The 16,547-nt window shown below is 42.9% G+C and overlaps 1 protein-coding gene across 3 annotated transcripts in view; it reads left to right on the forward strand.

The window, feature by feature from the left end:
- Nucleotides 1-16,547, forward strand: part of LOC110971009 (filamin-B) — a 95,330-nt gene that overhangs the window by 34,943 nt on the left and 43,840 nt on the right. For all 3 annotated transcript variants that reach the window (XM_051948224.1, XM_051948225.1, XM_051948226.1), the window contains exons 6-16: nucleotides 1,001-1,119; nucleotides 1,209-1,283; nucleotides 2,178-2,340; nucleotides 2,437-2,637; nucleotides 2,714-2,851; nucleotides 3,440-3,566; nucleotides 6,287-6,423; nucleotides 6,807-7,000; nucleotides 7,124-7,237; nucleotides 8,439-8,582; nucleotides 15,596-15,719. In XM_051948224.1, coding sequence (XP_051804184.1) covers nucleotides 1,001-1,119; nucleotides 1,209-1,283; nucleotides 2,178-2,340; nucleotides 2,437-2,637; nucleotides 2,714-2,851; nucleotides 3,440-3,566; nucleotides 6,287-6,423; nucleotides 6,807-7,000; nucleotides 7,124-7,237; nucleotides 8,439-8,582; nucleotides 15,596-15,719 — 1,536 coding nt within the window. The remainder of the gene's footprint in view (nucleotides 1-1,000; nucleotides 1,120-1,208; nucleotides 1,284-2,177; nucleotides 2,341-2,436; nucleotides 2,638-2,713; nucleotides 2,852-3,439; nucleotides 3,567-6,286; nucleotides 6,424-6,806; nucleotides 7,001-7,123; nucleotides 7,238-8,438; nucleotides 8,583-15,595; nucleotides 15,720-16,547) is intronic.

Below are 16,547 nucleotides of genomic sequence, written 5' to 3' on the forward strand. Positions count from 1 at the left end.
GATATGAACATCAGCTACACACACTCCAAACGTGTTTCTCTGGATTGTGACTGGTGTAATGTCATTATTTATTGATTAATGTCTGAATAGCTTTTACTGTATTTGTGAGAACACATCCTTGGCCGTCTGGTTGTTGACTGCACAGCACAGGCTTGTTGTTCTTAATGCTCACTGGGAACACTGGGAACACTGGTCTGACAATGTGAGGAAGTGAGCAGCAGTTAGTGTGAACAATAGGCAGACACACTGAGGTAACCCTGAGGTGGAAAACACCAGGAAATGACTGCAGGGAGAACACACACTCTCAGCAGCTTGTAGCTGTTTTTAGCGTGCATTAAACAGGCTTCACTGCCTCTGCTCACTGGTTTCAATGAGACCTGATGCCAGAGTCTAAAAATGTGTGTGCAGATCTGTAAATCCTGTTTCATAGCACTGTTAACCACTGTGAAGTGTTCTGGAGGCTGATAATCCTTCAGACTTCTGGATTTTGAGCTTTAGTTGGTGAAATAGGGTAACTGAACAAGGGTTTTCTAACCATCAATGAGCCTTTTAACACCATTAGCTAACACAATGTAGCATTAGAACACAGGAGTGATGGTTGCTGGAAATGTTCCTCTGTACCCCTATGGAGATATTCTATTAAAAATCAGCTGTTTACAGATAGAATAGTCATTTACCACATTAACTATGTCTACCCTCATTTATTGCTATCTTTAATGGAAAAAAAACTGCTTTTCTTTCAAAATAAGGACATTCCTAAGTGACTGCAGGCATTTGAACGGTGGTGTTTGTATGTAGAGTTTGTTAAATGTACAGAATATTCCTAACACAGGTTTGAATGGGCTGATGTTGCACCACACAGAATTATGGCAGTTTGTCACTAAAGGGAGAAAAGTAGATGTATATCCATATAAATCCAGCTTAAATCTGTTTGGAGCTCAGAAGTGTGCTCATGGTGGTTAGTTTGCAGCGATGAACAGTCTGATGTGATCCTGTGCAGGGATCGAGCCCACAGGGAACAGGGTGCTGCGTCCTGCTGTGTTCACCGTGGACACGTTCAGCGCAGGACAGGGACCCGTCACCGTCTACCTGGACCATCCGGACGGCACCAGAGAGGAGGTACGCACCCAGTCCTCCTAACGGTTTAATGGAACACCTGTTTATGCATCAGCTTGAATAAAACGTGTGTGTGTGTGTGTGTCATTCAGCTGAAAACGGAGCTCAATGAGAGCAAGAAGACGTACACCGTCACCTACACCCCTCAAGTCATGGGACCTCACAAGGTGAACTTGTTTATCTGTCAGCGTGTATATGATAAAAGTGAAATTGATTTAGATGCACCTTTAAAAGACTCCTATTGTTTTATTTCAGGGCTGATTATCTGTAATGAGGTAGACCGATAACCATCTTCAGTATTCTGAATATCAGGTTCAATAGTAAATCTGATTAGTATATTTAAACATAACAAGCTCTGCTCATGTTTTCTTAATTTCAGTCCTTGGTGCTGAATTCCGGTGTCTTTCTTTAGAGTTTAAACTTTGATTTGATCAAAGAAGAAATTCACGTGACAGATTTCATGAGCGTGCAGTGAAATGTATTTACATGTGCTGGGAGCATTTAATTTACACCAAAGTCACTGAATCCATTGCTTTCTGAAGTCATTTCTGTTAGCGATCACATATCCTCTAACAGAACATGTCTACATGCTTTAATGCTCAAACAACACATGATTTGTCCGTACTGGACTTTACTGTGCATCCAGACAGTCTGCTCTGATTGGTCAACCAGACTGATGAAAATGAGGCAACGCCAGTTACGCACTACAGCCCAGAATGTATGACTATGGGGCTGCAGCTCTGTCCAAAGCAGCCTGGGTGAGGAGACAATGACCAACTGTACGGCAGCTGTTTGTTCTTTGTTTGAGAGCTGCTGCTTTATGCAAAAGTCTTTCATGGTGATGCAGATACTAGGAAGTAGCAGAAGAGAGGCTGGGACTTAAAATGTGGTGTTTGAGGCAGCGTAAGGACTTTTTTAGACTTTCTGTAACGCACTGGAGGAAACTGAAAACCTCCAGAAAGTAGAATCCCTCTTTCCTGGATGTTGTATGATTTCATGAGTGAACGGATGAAGGGGGGATGACGTGCTTCTAAGTCAGGACAGGCGTCTTTGTTTTGTAGGTGACCGTGCTGTTTGCAGGCCAGCAGATTCCCAAAAGTCCATTTGAGGTGGACGTGGACAAGGCGCTGGGCGATGCTTCCAAAGTCACAGTGAAAGGACCGGGAATCGAACCTGTGGGCAACATCGCCAACAAAGCCACCTACTTTGACATCTACACTGCAGGTTGGAGAACCCAACAGAGCTCATTAAAGACAGGAGGAGTGTTGTACTGCCACAAAAATACAACTGAAGCTGCTCTGCTCTCTGTGCTCCATGTAGGCGCCGGCACCGGAGACGTTTCAGCCATGATCAGAGACCCTCAGGGCCGCCAGAACACTGTGGAAGTGATGATGGAGGATAAGGGCGACAGCATGTACCGCTGCACCTACCGACCCACCCAGGCCGGACCGCACGCCGTCACCGTCACCTTCGGGGGGGCGGGAGTCCCTAAGAGCCCCTTCAGCGTAGACGTGGGACCAGGTGAGCTGTGATTTCAGATGCATCCGTAAATGATCTACAAACCACAGCCTGTTCATGTGACTGTCTCTGTTGTCAGCCTGCATGCCGGGGGCGTGCCGGGCGACGGGCCGGGGGCTCCAGCCGTCCGGGCTGAGGGTGAAACAGGTCGGAGACTTCAAGGTGGACACCAGGAACGCCGGCAGTGGAGAGCTGAAGGTGCTCGTCAAAGGACCCAGTGAGTGACCTTTACAGTCATATCAGAGGAAGTGTTCAGATCTCTGAATTTATAGAACCAGTGCATCCATCCATCTATCTGTCATCTTTATCCTCAGTGGGGTCATGGGGGCTGGGGTCTATTCCAGCTGAAGACTTCATGTTTGTGCTGAGGAGTGCACAGTATTTTGTGTTGAACAGAATCATGTTGATGCAAAGGCTTTCTATTTGCCATTTAAAAAAAAAAAAAAAGATGAAAAGTCGTGATTTGTTGGACAAAACAGAAAGTTACCTGTAGGTTTTGGGACCATCAGAGAGTTGAACATCCTACAACTGTCTCCCTTTTTCCAGTTTTAGTCTCTGATAAAATTTTTGTGTTTTTATTGATATTTTTTAATAACATGCATTGCAAAGCTGCTGGCAGGTTTTGGGGTTCAGAGGGTTATTTGTTGTAATTTAACATCACGACTTTGCCCCAAGAAGCTTTACAATCTGTAAACTATGCAACACAGTCTGTCCTTAAATCCTGGATTGATGGAAGGAAAAGCCCCTAAATGATCTGACATGCAGAATTAACACAATGTTTGTTTGTTTGTTTGTTTGTGTCCAGAGGGCATCGAAGAGCCAGTGAAGCACATCTCCAGTCAGGACGGTGTGTTCTCGTATGAGTATTACCCCAACAGCCCGGGGAAATACACCGTCTCCATCACCTGGGGGGGTCAGCACATCCCAAAGAGGTGAGCTCTACGCTGTGTTTCAGTGCATTACCTCATCTGATCTGAATGGTTGGATCCACAAGGAAATTAAGACTCTCAGCCTGGATCTCGTGCTCTCTTTGTCACCTCTCTGCAGAGTCGATAGTGTGTTTTGAACTTTAGAACATGGGGTTCCCCATATTTCTGAGCAGCCACACGGATATGGAAGAGAAGTCAGGAGAGTCGAGCCAGAGCAGGAGCAACAGAACCGTCCTCAGAAATCATACATTAAAATGCAAGAACAACACTGAACTGTATGCGGTTCTATCATAATCCAGAACAGAACCTTTGCAGATGTCCTCACAGGCCACAGTTTAAGTCTTCAGGGGTTTCAGAGGGTCTCCTTCAGCAAGTCTGTTTTATTTCATCCAGTACTGGCTGTTAGCTCACCAAGTTAATGGAACACACAGCAAGTGAAAGGACAGAAATGAGCGTTTTATGCAGGAAAATGTAGTCATAGATGTATATTTTAAAAAGTGGACATAGTCTGAATAGGGTTTGAAAAGTAATGCCACTGTTGAAGTGCCTTAACCCTTTACGCTTCAGTGCGTCGTACTAATTTGCATAGGAATTTCAAGAATGTCCGAAGGCTGCAAACCCGATTATACAAACATTATACACCGATGGAAAGCTTAGATTCTCATGAATCCGCCGGTATAAACCACTTTCAGATGCGATTACCACAGCGGGTGAGAAAAACACATTTGTCCGACAAAAACAAATATTCATCCATCCGTTCTCTATACACGGCTTCAACGCACACAGCGCGACTCACATTTCCGGGTTCATTATTACACACAGAAAAAAAGATTCCACAAAAAACGGCCATAATCCAACCTTGGACATCCAGATGACACAAGCCAGTAAACTATTTTATCCAAAACATGTCCTGAAGTCGGTATAAAATCCACGAATCGGTCGTTTTCAAGGAAATGCACCTCGCAATGTGCGTCCAATATTCCCCGTATTTTTCGTCATTTTTTTTATTTAAAAATAGAATATTACCGTTTTTTTTTTGTACTGAAAACGGCTGGAATTGACTGAAGCTTAAAGGGCTAAACCTGTCTTTCTACCAGCCAGCAGGGGTTGACTCCTTCGGCTATGAAAAGACATCTAATTTTTGCTGACATGCTGAGAATGACTCCCTGGAATCAAAGTATGAAACTGTATTGTTGATGGAACACTTTAATGTCTGATAAATACTGAACTACTGTGTCTAACAACAGGCTCTACATAGAAGATGGACGTAGCCTCCAGGTCTGACACCCGAAGCAGAAGTGTCTTTAACTTGCATTATTTAAAGCAGCCAGCAGGGGGCAGCTCTTCTGGTTACAAAAATAAGCCTAATTTTATAGAAGTCTGTGAGAAAAGGAGCCTACTGCTCCTTGATTTATTACCTCAGTAAACATTGCCTTAATGTGTTTATGGTCTGAATTGCTAATTTCAAATCTCCTTCAGCATCTACCTACTAGCATCATCTGTTGGCATCATGATATTTGAGTTGGCCTATTTCTGGATACTCTATTGGGCGGCTGTGGCTCAGGTGGTAGAGCGGGTCGTCCAATGATTAAAGGGTCGGCGGTTCGATTCCCACTCTGACCTGTGCTGTTGTGTCCTTAGGTAAGACACTTTACCCGCCTTGCCTCCAGTGCTGCTCTCACACTGGTGTATGGTGTATGAATGTTGGTGGTGGTCAGAGGGGCCGTAGGCGTGGATTCACAGCCACGCTTCCATCAGTCTGCCCCAGGGCAGCTGTGGCTACAAATGTAGCTTAACACCACCAGAGTGAGAATGTGTGAGTGAATGAATGATGGATCCATTGTGAAGTGCTTTGAGTGCCCTGAAAAGCACAATATAAATCTAATCCATTATTATTATTCTATATGTTTATTTAGTAAATTATAGTATTTATAGTAGAATATGTGATAAAATGGGTTATGTTTCAGTGCAGGGTTAGCTGGTGATTAACCCTTACAAGGCAATGTTTCTGGAGAAGTACATATACTAAAACCCCCTAATCCAATCAAGGAGGTCGCATTGTCGTAGACGTCCGCCATTTTGAATTTCGGCCGGTACGCGGCCCCGATAAGAGCTTCGTAATTGTGGCTTCGTTATAACGGCTCATACGGCTTTATCGTTTGAAATAAGCAAATTTGGGGCCAATGTTTATATCTTACCAAATTTCAGATCTGCTGTGTGCATATTTTATGTTAATTAGCAATCATAAACAAGTCACACGTGTTGAGCCGAGAATGTTCGGTTTCGGCTGTGTGTTCGAGTAAATGGTCTGTATTTATACAGCGCTTTACTATACCTGCAAGGTACCCAAAGCGCTTTACATGATACATCACATTCACCCATTCACACACTGATGGTAGAAGCTGCCATGCAAGGCGCTAACCACGACCCATCAGGAGCAATTAGGGGTTAGGGGTCTTACTCAGACACCTCGACATGAGCACAACGGGCCGAGGATTGAACCTGCAACCTTCCAGTTACACGACGGCCACTCTACCCACTGAGCTATGCCGCCCAATAGAGTAAGCGTGAACGAGTATACTCTGTCCCGGCTTTTTAAAGGTTAAGAAGTCACAAGATGGAGATGGGCAAATTCCAACCTTGAGGCTTTAAAACAGCCCAATCGGTACCTATGCCTGTATTATACATACACATGTTGTAAAATTACCACTTTCCTCTTTCAGTCCGTTCGATGTCGTGGTTGGTCAGGAGGCAGGGCCTCAGCAGATCCGGGCCTGGGGTCCTGGCTTGGAGGGAGGTGTGGTGTGTGAACCTGCCAGCTTTGTGGTGGAGTCCATCGGCACCGACGCCGGAGTGTTGGGTGAGTCTCTAATCACAGCAGGTTTATTTATCAGGCTGAGAGTGGTCTTCTGCTGCTGAACCGGTTAATGTTAGCATTGTTTATTTTAGGGATGTGGGCGACTAGTTGTTTAATCGTTTAACCGCCTACTCATTTATTAAACGTTTAGTATTTTACTAGTCGGTTAAACGCTGCATTCAGCATCATGCTCCTTGTTCTTCGCGCCTCTGCCTCGGCTTCTGTGTAAACAGGCTGAGCAGTCAGGGAGAGAACTGCTCCTCCTCCCCTCCCCTCATACGCACACATAGCAGGGGGGGTCGACCTCCAGATGACACATTAATTTCTCCAAACCTACACCGCCTGTCCGTAACCATGCTGTCTGATCTAATCTGCTGTGTCTTCAGGTTTTGCCATTGAAGGACCTTCACAGGCCAAAATCGAGTGTGAGGACCAAAACGACGGGTCGTGTGATGTCCGTTACTGGCCAACAGAACCTGGTGAATATGCCGTCCACGTGACCTGCGATGAGGAGGACATCGAGCACAGCCCCTTCATGGCTTATATCGTCCCTAACAGCAGCAGCAGCCACCCGGATAAGGTGAGGAAGAACCGGGATCCCATCTTGGTTCTGGGCAGAGATGCTGACTTGTGTCCAGACATTTGATAGGCTATAAATATGACCGAAGCCGGTTTATAATGATCTCTGTCTTCGTGGTTGTAGGTTCAGGCGTACGGACCAGGACTGGAGAAGAGTGGCTGCCTGGTCAACCAACCTGCTGAGTTCACTGTCAACGCTAAGGATGCTGGGAAAGGAGCTCTGAAGATCACAGCTCAGGTTAGGGACAGAAATCCATCATGTTCCTACAGACATGCACTCCTTGTACAGCCAGGAGAGTTTGATCCACTCATAAAAGACATGGGAGAGATGTTTGTGATAATGTAGAGCTGTAGAGTTTCTAAGCTGAAATAACCAGCTGCTTCCACCTTTCCAAGAGCCCTGAAACTTCATGTCAGTGTTCCTGCAGAATTAATGACCACAAACATGTGTGAGCTCATGTATGCAGAGAGTCAGTAACATAGTATGTGAGAATAGTTCAGTCACACCACGGATCCAGGCGGCAAATAATCTGATCATCTGGTAGTACTTTCTGATGGAGTTTGCCGTGCTGAACGTCACTGGACTGATCATGAATTGTAGAGTCTTAAAGCTGAGTGCACACACTGACAGACTGCATTCAAAGAGAATCATGTTGCTTCTCATTCAGAGATGAAAACGATTGAGGACTCTGGGAAAACGTCTGACTTCTGCTGGTATTATTTGGTTGAACAGAGTCAAGGTTTTCAGTTTGTGTGGAAATAAGACAAAGACAAGTAAATCCTTTTATATCTGAAGAAGCCAAAACATCAACACCGTTTTTGGTTTTTATGCCATTCAGGGATTTCCAGAGGCGTGTTTGAGGAGGCATACATTATGATGCCACTCCTGTTGTGAGTTTTAGCCCACAGAGTCTGTAAATGGCTGTGAACCGTCTGAACTCCAACCACTTTCTGGATGTCTTTTGTTCTGAACACATTTTTACTCACTGTGGACTCATTTTTCTGTGCATTTTAAAGTCCATAGAAACGGTTCAGACCTGACTAGGAGAGAGAACTCCTCTTTTTTTGAAGCATAACAAAGTTATAATTGCATAAATCATGAAAAAGGAAAAAAAGTTGAATATCTTTGATTACCTATTTTACAGAATTGAGAAACCTGTAATCACCGTGTACAACAAGGGCTCACAGATGTTACAACACTGGAAAAAAACAACTTTCACTCTACAGCTCTTCACAGCAGTCAGCCTTCATGGTTGTTGTTTTTCTGACTGATCACAGGGTTTGTAGTTTAGAAATGAGTAGTGTTACTGAGGCTGGACTTGTCTGTTTTACAGGCAGACACCACTTCGTTTGTTTCACAAACCATTCAGTGCAGCTTCATGCTTAATGTCTTCTTCTGTGTCGTGTGGCTCTAACTGAACCGTCTTCCTGTTTGTCAGGATGCAGAGGGGCTTCCTGTGGAGGTGAAGGTGAGGAGTAAAGGTGATGGGATGTACAGCTGCTCCTACACACCCAGCTCTCCCCTCAAACACACCGTGGCCGTGGCCTGGGCAGGAGTCAGCGTCCACAACAGCCCCTTCAGGGTAAGCAGCCAATCACAGCACCCCGTTACTGCAGGAGGTCATGTTGTCCCCCCCAAATCTGAGCGGGACCTGGTCCAGGCACAAAGATGCAGGGTTGTCCAATCACAGCCTTTAGAGAAGGTGGAAAGCATCAGAATCACCCAATCGCAGTCGACTGTTGCAGAGGAAACGTTCAAGGAGGTGGAGTGGAAACGTCCAGCTGGAAGCAGAAAAACCAGGAAGCCTCTGATTATCATCACAAAATATACCGAGGAGAGATACAACTATTAGCTGAGTTACACAGAAATAAATAACAGGAAAAAATAAGGGTTTTAGTTCCAAAACTCACATTTAATTATCAAACATTTTAAACATGAGGTCAAACAAAGTGCTGGAGAGTTATATAGTAGAAAAAATACAACAAAACCAGAAAATTACAACACAATAAAAGACAAACTGAAGCAGCTACTTCAAAGTCTGAGCATGAAAAGGCATTGATCATCTGCCTTCACCTCTCCCTGCTAGCTGTTTAGAGTTTCATCTACAGGATAAATAAATCTTCTCAGATTTGTCTGGATAGGCATTTATGGATCGTTCAGGAATTTATGATGATGCCAACAGGCATCAGGAGCTGGCAGAGACGTTTGCTCAGACAAGACAAGTTGAGACGGTTTCAAACAGCTTTACAGGTCCCACACTGTGGCCCTTCTCAGTGAATTAAAGTCTGTAAGTCCCAAGAACATGTCCCTCAGTCTATCGGCTCAAAATACCCCAAAGAAGGTTCATTTCACTGTGACTGCACAACGAGCTGTTTCAGTATCTGTAGATTTAGATGTTCTGTAGAAAGAACTCTCTGCATGTGTGATTGACAGACATGGAAACCTGTCTGAAGTATACATGCTGCTTTTTAACCTTTGTCAGAGAACGTTGTGGTTCTAAAGTTAGTATTTTAGTGGAGCAGAGCATGACTGCTGGTTAACGTGCCATTTTTATTCCATATTTGTTTGAACAGAAACTGAAAAATGCATAAATGAGTTCAGTTTTATTTTGAATTCAGCTGTATAAATGCATATTTGTGAGAACAGAGAGCTGGAGAGAAGCTAACGGATATAAACAGCGACTGAATTTAATCTGAACTGATGCATGAAGACAGTAACCCAACCAGTCCTTGTTTATAGGTTTTAAATGAAGTTTCGTCCATTTCTGAATGTCCTTCCAGTGTTGCATTTTCCACAGAGCTCTGACGTGAGAACACAGTCAGACTAGTGTTAGCTAGAGGCCACACAACACTGAGGACTTTCCTGTTGTGGTGGCACCAATGCCATCAAAAATAAAAGTAATCCACTGGAGGTTCAGTGAGTGCATGAAGACTCTTGTTTCATTCTTAGCCAGCAGCAGAACATTGGAAACACTCGGAACAGTTGGTGAGCTCTGAGACATTTGCTACAGAGCAAATGAAGCTGTTAACTCCAACTAGCTGGTAAAGCTGGAGGCTATCTAGATGAGGGGTGAATAAAGGAATGGCAGTAGTGTTTTCATACACTTACAGATTTCCTTTTGCACCTCCGAGTGTTTAAGAAATGCAAAACAAAATGAAAATGTTCACTTTTAAGAGACTTTGCTAAAATTAGGTGCTTAGATCTGAGCCACTGCTTCATAATATTTGTACAAAGGTCCTTACATTTTCAACAATGAAGGGATTTATACCAGTCCACAGATCATTTCAAGTGGTTGAAAGAAGGCTGTAGATTTTAAAAAGATGACTCCAGCTGGCTGAGCGTCTGTGGTGGTTCAGCAGACGTGTTGTGAGCTGCTGCAGCTTGCAGGCTGCTCCCACTGACGGCACCTTTCTGCAACTTCATTGTTGATCCAGTAGATGGATAGAAGGCAAACGGTCACACCCAGCTCTCAGCACTGATACAGCAGTGACACCTTTAATGAATGGTGAGAACAATAAGAAGCCAGTATGGAAAATGGGTTCACAGTGGAAGCCTGACTTTATCCTAACTGTCTGCTGCAAACAAGAATGCATTTAATGTTTGTGCAATCATAGAAGTCCATCGAGGCTGTAATCCATTTAAAAGCTACACCTGAAGCAGAGAGTTATTTCTTCTTTGCATTCAAATAGGCTTAGTCACGTGCAGTTATCTTAGTGAAATTACAGATTGAAATCAGGTAGTTGTTGGAGAACTAGCACAGTTACTGGACTGTATTAGAGACAACGTAAATCTGGTCAGAGTTCTAACTACCACTGGTGGTCTGGTCAGCTGTAGCACCACTATGTTTCTTCATAGGCAGTCACTGTACATCTCTGCATCTTGATCTGGAGGGTTTGGGGAGAAAATCTTCATTTCAAACTTAAAGAACAGTGTTTGGAAGACAGATGATAAACTGAAGATGGCTGTTTCGAAGCTTTGCACTTCCACATGAGTCTGTTGACATTTGATCTGTAACATGTTAAAATCATTTCAAATTAAAATCTGTCAGAAGAGGTTCTCTTAAACTTGTGTTCAGAATTTCTGTGCATGCATATTTAATAGATTGTCTCACTGTGAATCTGTGACAAACATGTTGACTGAAACTCACAAACTGTACTAAAATCCAAAGATACTAACTTTAGTCACCACAACTTTATATTAGGTTTGATTTCAAAATAAATTCTGACATTTCATTTAAATGTGTTACTGTGTTGTTTGGTTCATTTGCTTTGCAGTTTGTCAGCTTGCATAACCTTGATGTTTTTGTAAGTTATTTTATTTAATGACTATTTTTTGCTCCTTTTTTTCAAACTATTTTTATTTTACGTACACTACCAGTCTTTAGTTTGGACACAACTTCTCATTTAATGGTTTTTTATTTCCATCGTAGATTCTCACTGAAGGCATCAAAACTATGAATGAACACATATAGAATTATGTAGTAAACAAAAAAGTGTGAAATAATTCCAAACATGTTTTGTATTTTAGATTCTTTGCTTTGATAACTGCTTTGAACACTCTTGGCATTCTCTGGATGAGCTTCATGAGGTAGAACCTAAAATGGTTCTCCAACAGTCTTGAAGGAGTTCCAGAGATGCTGAGCACTTGTTGGTCCTTTTTCCTTCGTTCTGTGGTCCATCTCATCCTAAACCATCTGGATTGGGTTCAGGTCAGGTGACTGTGGAGGCCAGGTCATCTCCATCATCTCCTTCTTGGTCAGATAGTCCTTCCACAGCATGGAGGTGTGTTTGGCCTCATTGTTCTGTTGGAGAATAAATGATGGTCCATCTAAACCAAACCTGATGGGATGTCATGTGGCTTCAGGATGCTGTGGTAGCCATGCTGGTTCAGGGTTCCTTCAGTTTGGAATAAATCCCCAACAGTGTCACCAGCAAAGCACCTCCACACCATCACACCTCCTCCTCCATGCTTCATGGTGGGAACCATGCATGCAGAGACCATCACACCTCCTCCTCCATGCTTCATGATGGAAGCCATGCATGCAGAGACCATCACACCTCCTCCTCCATGCTTCACAGTGGAAACCATGCATGCAGAGACCATCACACCTCCTCCTCCATGCTTCACAGTGGAAACCATGCATGCAGAGACCATCTGTTCACCTTTTCTGGTCTCACAAATACACGGCAGGTTGAACCAAAGATCTCAAATTTGGACTCATCAGACATAAGTGCCGATCTCCACTGGTCTAATGTCCATTCCTGCTGTTTCTGGGTCCAAACTAATCTCTTCTGCTTGTTGCTTTTCCTTAGTAGTGGTTTCTGAGCAGCTGTTGGACCATAAAGGCCTGATTGGTCAGTCTCCTCTGAACAGTTGATGTAGAGATGTGTCTGCTACTAGAACTCTGGGTGGCATTTATCTGGGCTCTAATCTGAGCTGCTGTTAACTTTCCATTTCTGGTTTCTTGGTAGGTTCTTGGGTAGTTCCTAGATGGTTCATGGTAGGTTCCTGGGTAGTTCCTAGATGGTCCCTTGAGGATTCATTCAAAGTTCTTGAAAGCTCCCAGACTGGCCTTCAGTTCTTAAAGTAATGATGGACTGTCGTTTCTCGTAGCTGACTGGTTCTTGCCATAATTTGGATTCTATCAGTTGTCAAATAGGGCTGTCAACTGTGGACTAACCTGACTTCTGCACAACACAGCTGATGGTACCAACCCCATTAAGAAGGAAAGAAATTCCACAAATGAACCTTGACAAGAACTACCTGTGAAATGAAACCATTTCAGGTTCTACATCATGAAGCTCATCCAGAGAATGCCAAGTGTTCAAAGCAGGAATAAAAGCAAATAATCCGAAATCTAAAACATGTTTTGACTTATTTCACACGTTTACTACATAATTCCAGATGTGTTCATTCATAGTTTTGATGCCTTCAGTGAGAATCTACAATGGAAAGAGTCATAAAAATAAAGAAAAAACATTAAATGAGAAGCTGTGTCCAAACATTTGACTAGTAGTGTATCTCAAGTTCAATGTGGGATTTGACGTCACTTGACCAAAAAGAGATGATAGCATTTATATTTACGGTGTTAAATCTAGCATATTGACAAGTTTTTAAAGTTGGAAAATCTGCATGAAGTTCTGCATGTACACACGTGGACAAAATTGTTGGTACCCCTCAGTTAAAGAAGGAAAAACCCACAATTCTCACTGAAATCACTTGAAACTCACAAAAGTAACAATAAATAAAAATTTATTGAAAATTAAATAATCAAAATCAGCCATCACTTTTGAATTGTTGATTAACATAATTATTTTAAAAAACAAACTAATGAAATAGGGCTGGACAAAAATGATGGTACCCATAACTTAATATTTTGTTGCACAACCTTTTGAGGCAATCACTGCAATTAAAGGATTTCTGTATTTGTCAATGAGCGTTCTGCAGCTGTCAACAGGTATTTTGGCCCACTCCTCATGAGCAAACAGCTCCAGTTGTCTCAGGTTTGATGGGTGTCTTCTCCAAATGGCATGTTTCTGCTCCTTCCACATATGTTCAATGGGATTCAGATCTGGGCTCATAGAAGGCCACTTTAGAATAGTCCAACGCTTTTCTCTCAGCCATTCTTGGGTGTTTTTGGCTGTGTGTTTTGGATGGTTGTCCTGTTGGAAGACCCATGACCTGCGACTGAGACCAAGCTTTCTGACACTAGGCAGCACATTTCTCTCCAGAATGCCTTGATAGTCTTCAGATTTCATCGTACCTTGCACACTTTCAAGACACCCTGTGCCAGATGCAGCAAAGCAGCCCCAAAACATTACTGAGCCTCCTCCATGTTTCACCGTAGGGACAGTGTTCTTTTCTTTGTATGCTTGGTTTTTGAGTCTATGAACATAGAGTTGATGTGCCTTACCAAAAAGCTCCAGTTTGGTCTCATCTGTCCAAAGGACATTCTCCCAGAAGCTTTGTGGCTTGTCAACATGCATTTTTGCAAATTCCAGTCTGGCTTTTTTATGAGTTTTTTTCAGCAGTGGTGTCCTCCTTGGTCGTCTCCCATGAAGTCCACTTTGGCTCAAACAACGACGAATGGTGCGATCTGACACTGATGTACCTTGGCCTTGGAGTTCACCTTTAATTTCTTTGGAGGTTGCTCTGGGCTCTTTGGATACAATTCCAACGATCCGTCTCTTCAATTTGTCATCAATTTTCCTCTTGCGGCCACGTCCAGGGAGGTTGGCTACTGTCCCGTGGGTCTTGAACTTCTGAATAATATGAGCCACTGTTGTCACAGGAACTTCAAGCTGTTTAGAGATGGTCTTATAGCCTTTACCTTTAAGATGTTTGTCTATCATTTTTTTTCGGATGTCCTGGGACAATTCTCTCCTTCGCTTTCTGTTGTCCATGTTCAGTGTGGTACACACCTTTTCACCAAACAGCAGGGTGACTACTTGTCTCCCTTTAAATAGGCAGACTGACTGATTATGAGTTTGGAAACACCTGTGATGTCAATTAAATGACACACCTGAGTTAATCATGTCACTCTGGTCAAATAGTTTTCAATCTTTTATAGAGGTACCATCATTTTTGTCCAGCCCTATTTCATTAGTTTGTTTTTTTAAATAATTATGTTAATCAACAATTCAAAAGTAATGGCTGTTTTTGATTATTTAATTTTCAATAAATTTTTATTTATTGTTACTTTTGTGAGTTTCAAGTGATTTCAGTGAGAATTGTGGGTTTTTCCTTCTTTAACTGAGGGGTACCAACAATTTTGTCCACGTGTGTATATTTGTGACTTGGTTTGAAGTTTAACCTGTCTTTGGAAATGTATTTAGAATGAGGTTGAGATGATGGTTTGTATGTCGTTTTAACACCTCCACATGGTCTCTGCTTTCTAAACCTCTGCCTCTTTCTACTGTATTTATTTGATCACATTAATTTATTGTTCATGATGAAATGACCAATCTTACAAACTGCTATTGGGTGTAAATCCTGCCACCATATATATTTTACATACACAACATACTTTATTTCAGATTTAATAGCTGTAGCTCACAATTGAACCGACATTGCAAAGGTTATTGTCTTTGTTGGAGCTGCTTGAAATGCCATCTTGGTTTCATTGGTTTTTGACTCCCTATCGATAAATATCTTAAGTTCTGATGCATATATTAATTGCAACTTTACATTTGGGAGCACTAGTAAGTTGCAGTCTGTTAAGTAGAAACCTGGTTTATTGCAGTTCCACCAGAAACACAAATTCCAAAATTCCATCCTAAACTTGACATAGAGGTTGAACTGTCACAGTGAGATTAAGGTACATTTGGTAAAACGGCATATTTCAAATTGTAGTGGAAATATGTTTGAATGTTCAAAGACATAAGTAAAGTAGAATTAAAGGACAAGTGTGAATCCGGGACAGAGCCTTGTGGAACTCCATGTCATTATAGTCATTTTTTTTTAATGATAAAAATGACGAAACTGATTACCTGCTGTGCTGAGTTAAACATCCCATAATCTGAGTGTTGAAATCCTTCATGTGTGTTCCTTAAATAGACATTTTACGTGACAATAATTCAGTGTGTGTGTCTGTAGGTGAATGTGGGGAAAGGCAGCCACCCCAACATGGTGAAGGTGTTTGGTCCTGGAGTGGAGAGGAGTGGACTGAAGGCCAACGAGCCGACACACTTCACTGTGGACTGTTCAGGAGCTGGAGACGGTAACACACAAACCAAATAATCCTTAATATGTGAGCGGAACATATTGAATCTCACGTGTGTTCTTGTACTGTGCTGGTGTAGGTAGGTGATGGTGTGTTTTTGTTCTATTGAGGAGAGTTAGTGATTTCCTGTCAGGATGTTTCTGCCTTGAGATCATCACCAGGACATACCAGGGGAAGGTGTGAGTGTCTGTGTCTGTGAGTGTGTCTGTGAGTGTGTCTGTGAGTGTGTCTGTGAGTGTGTGTGTGTGTGTGTGTCTGTGTCTGTGAGTGTGTCTGTGAGTGTGTCTGTGAGTGTGTCTGTGAGTGTGTGTGTGTGTGTGTGTGTGTGTGTCTGTGTGTGTGGGCTATATACAAGGTGAATGTATGTGTTTATGAGACTGTGCAGAGTTTTACAGTTTGCGACTCTGGAAATTAAGTTAAACTATTTCTGTTCTTAAACTACATTCAAATCTAGACACTTTTTTTTTAGTGACTTTTATGCAGAAACAGAAACAGTTTGGTGAGACTCAACAGATGCAGAGACAACTACAACTGTCAGTATGAGAGATATGGATCAAAGGTTGAGAGGATGAACTGGATATATGGTGCCATAGTTGGGTCAAAAGTCACGCACACGTAACTCTCGCACGCGCAACACGTACCCCGTGCGAGCAGAAGAAAGTCTCCACGGGCGCAATAAACACTCTGCGAGCACGTAGCAATGTCTCCGCGCGCGAGGAGCCTCCTAAGCGTGCGGAGACATTGCTACGCATGTGCAGACCAAGCTCCGTCCGTGCACAGTGTCTCACGAAACTGTCCTCCTGCGTGCATGGAGCTCTGATCTAC

Source organism: Acanthochromis polyacanthus, chromosome 5, assembly GCF_021347895.1.
Source record: "Acanthochromis polyacanthus isolate Apoly-LR-REF ecotype Palm Island chromosome 5, KAUST_Apoly_ChrSc, whole genome shotgun sequence".
Classification (NCBI taxonomy): Eukaryota; Metazoa; Chordata; class Actinopteri; family Pomacentridae; genus Acanthochromis; species Acanthochromis polyacanthus.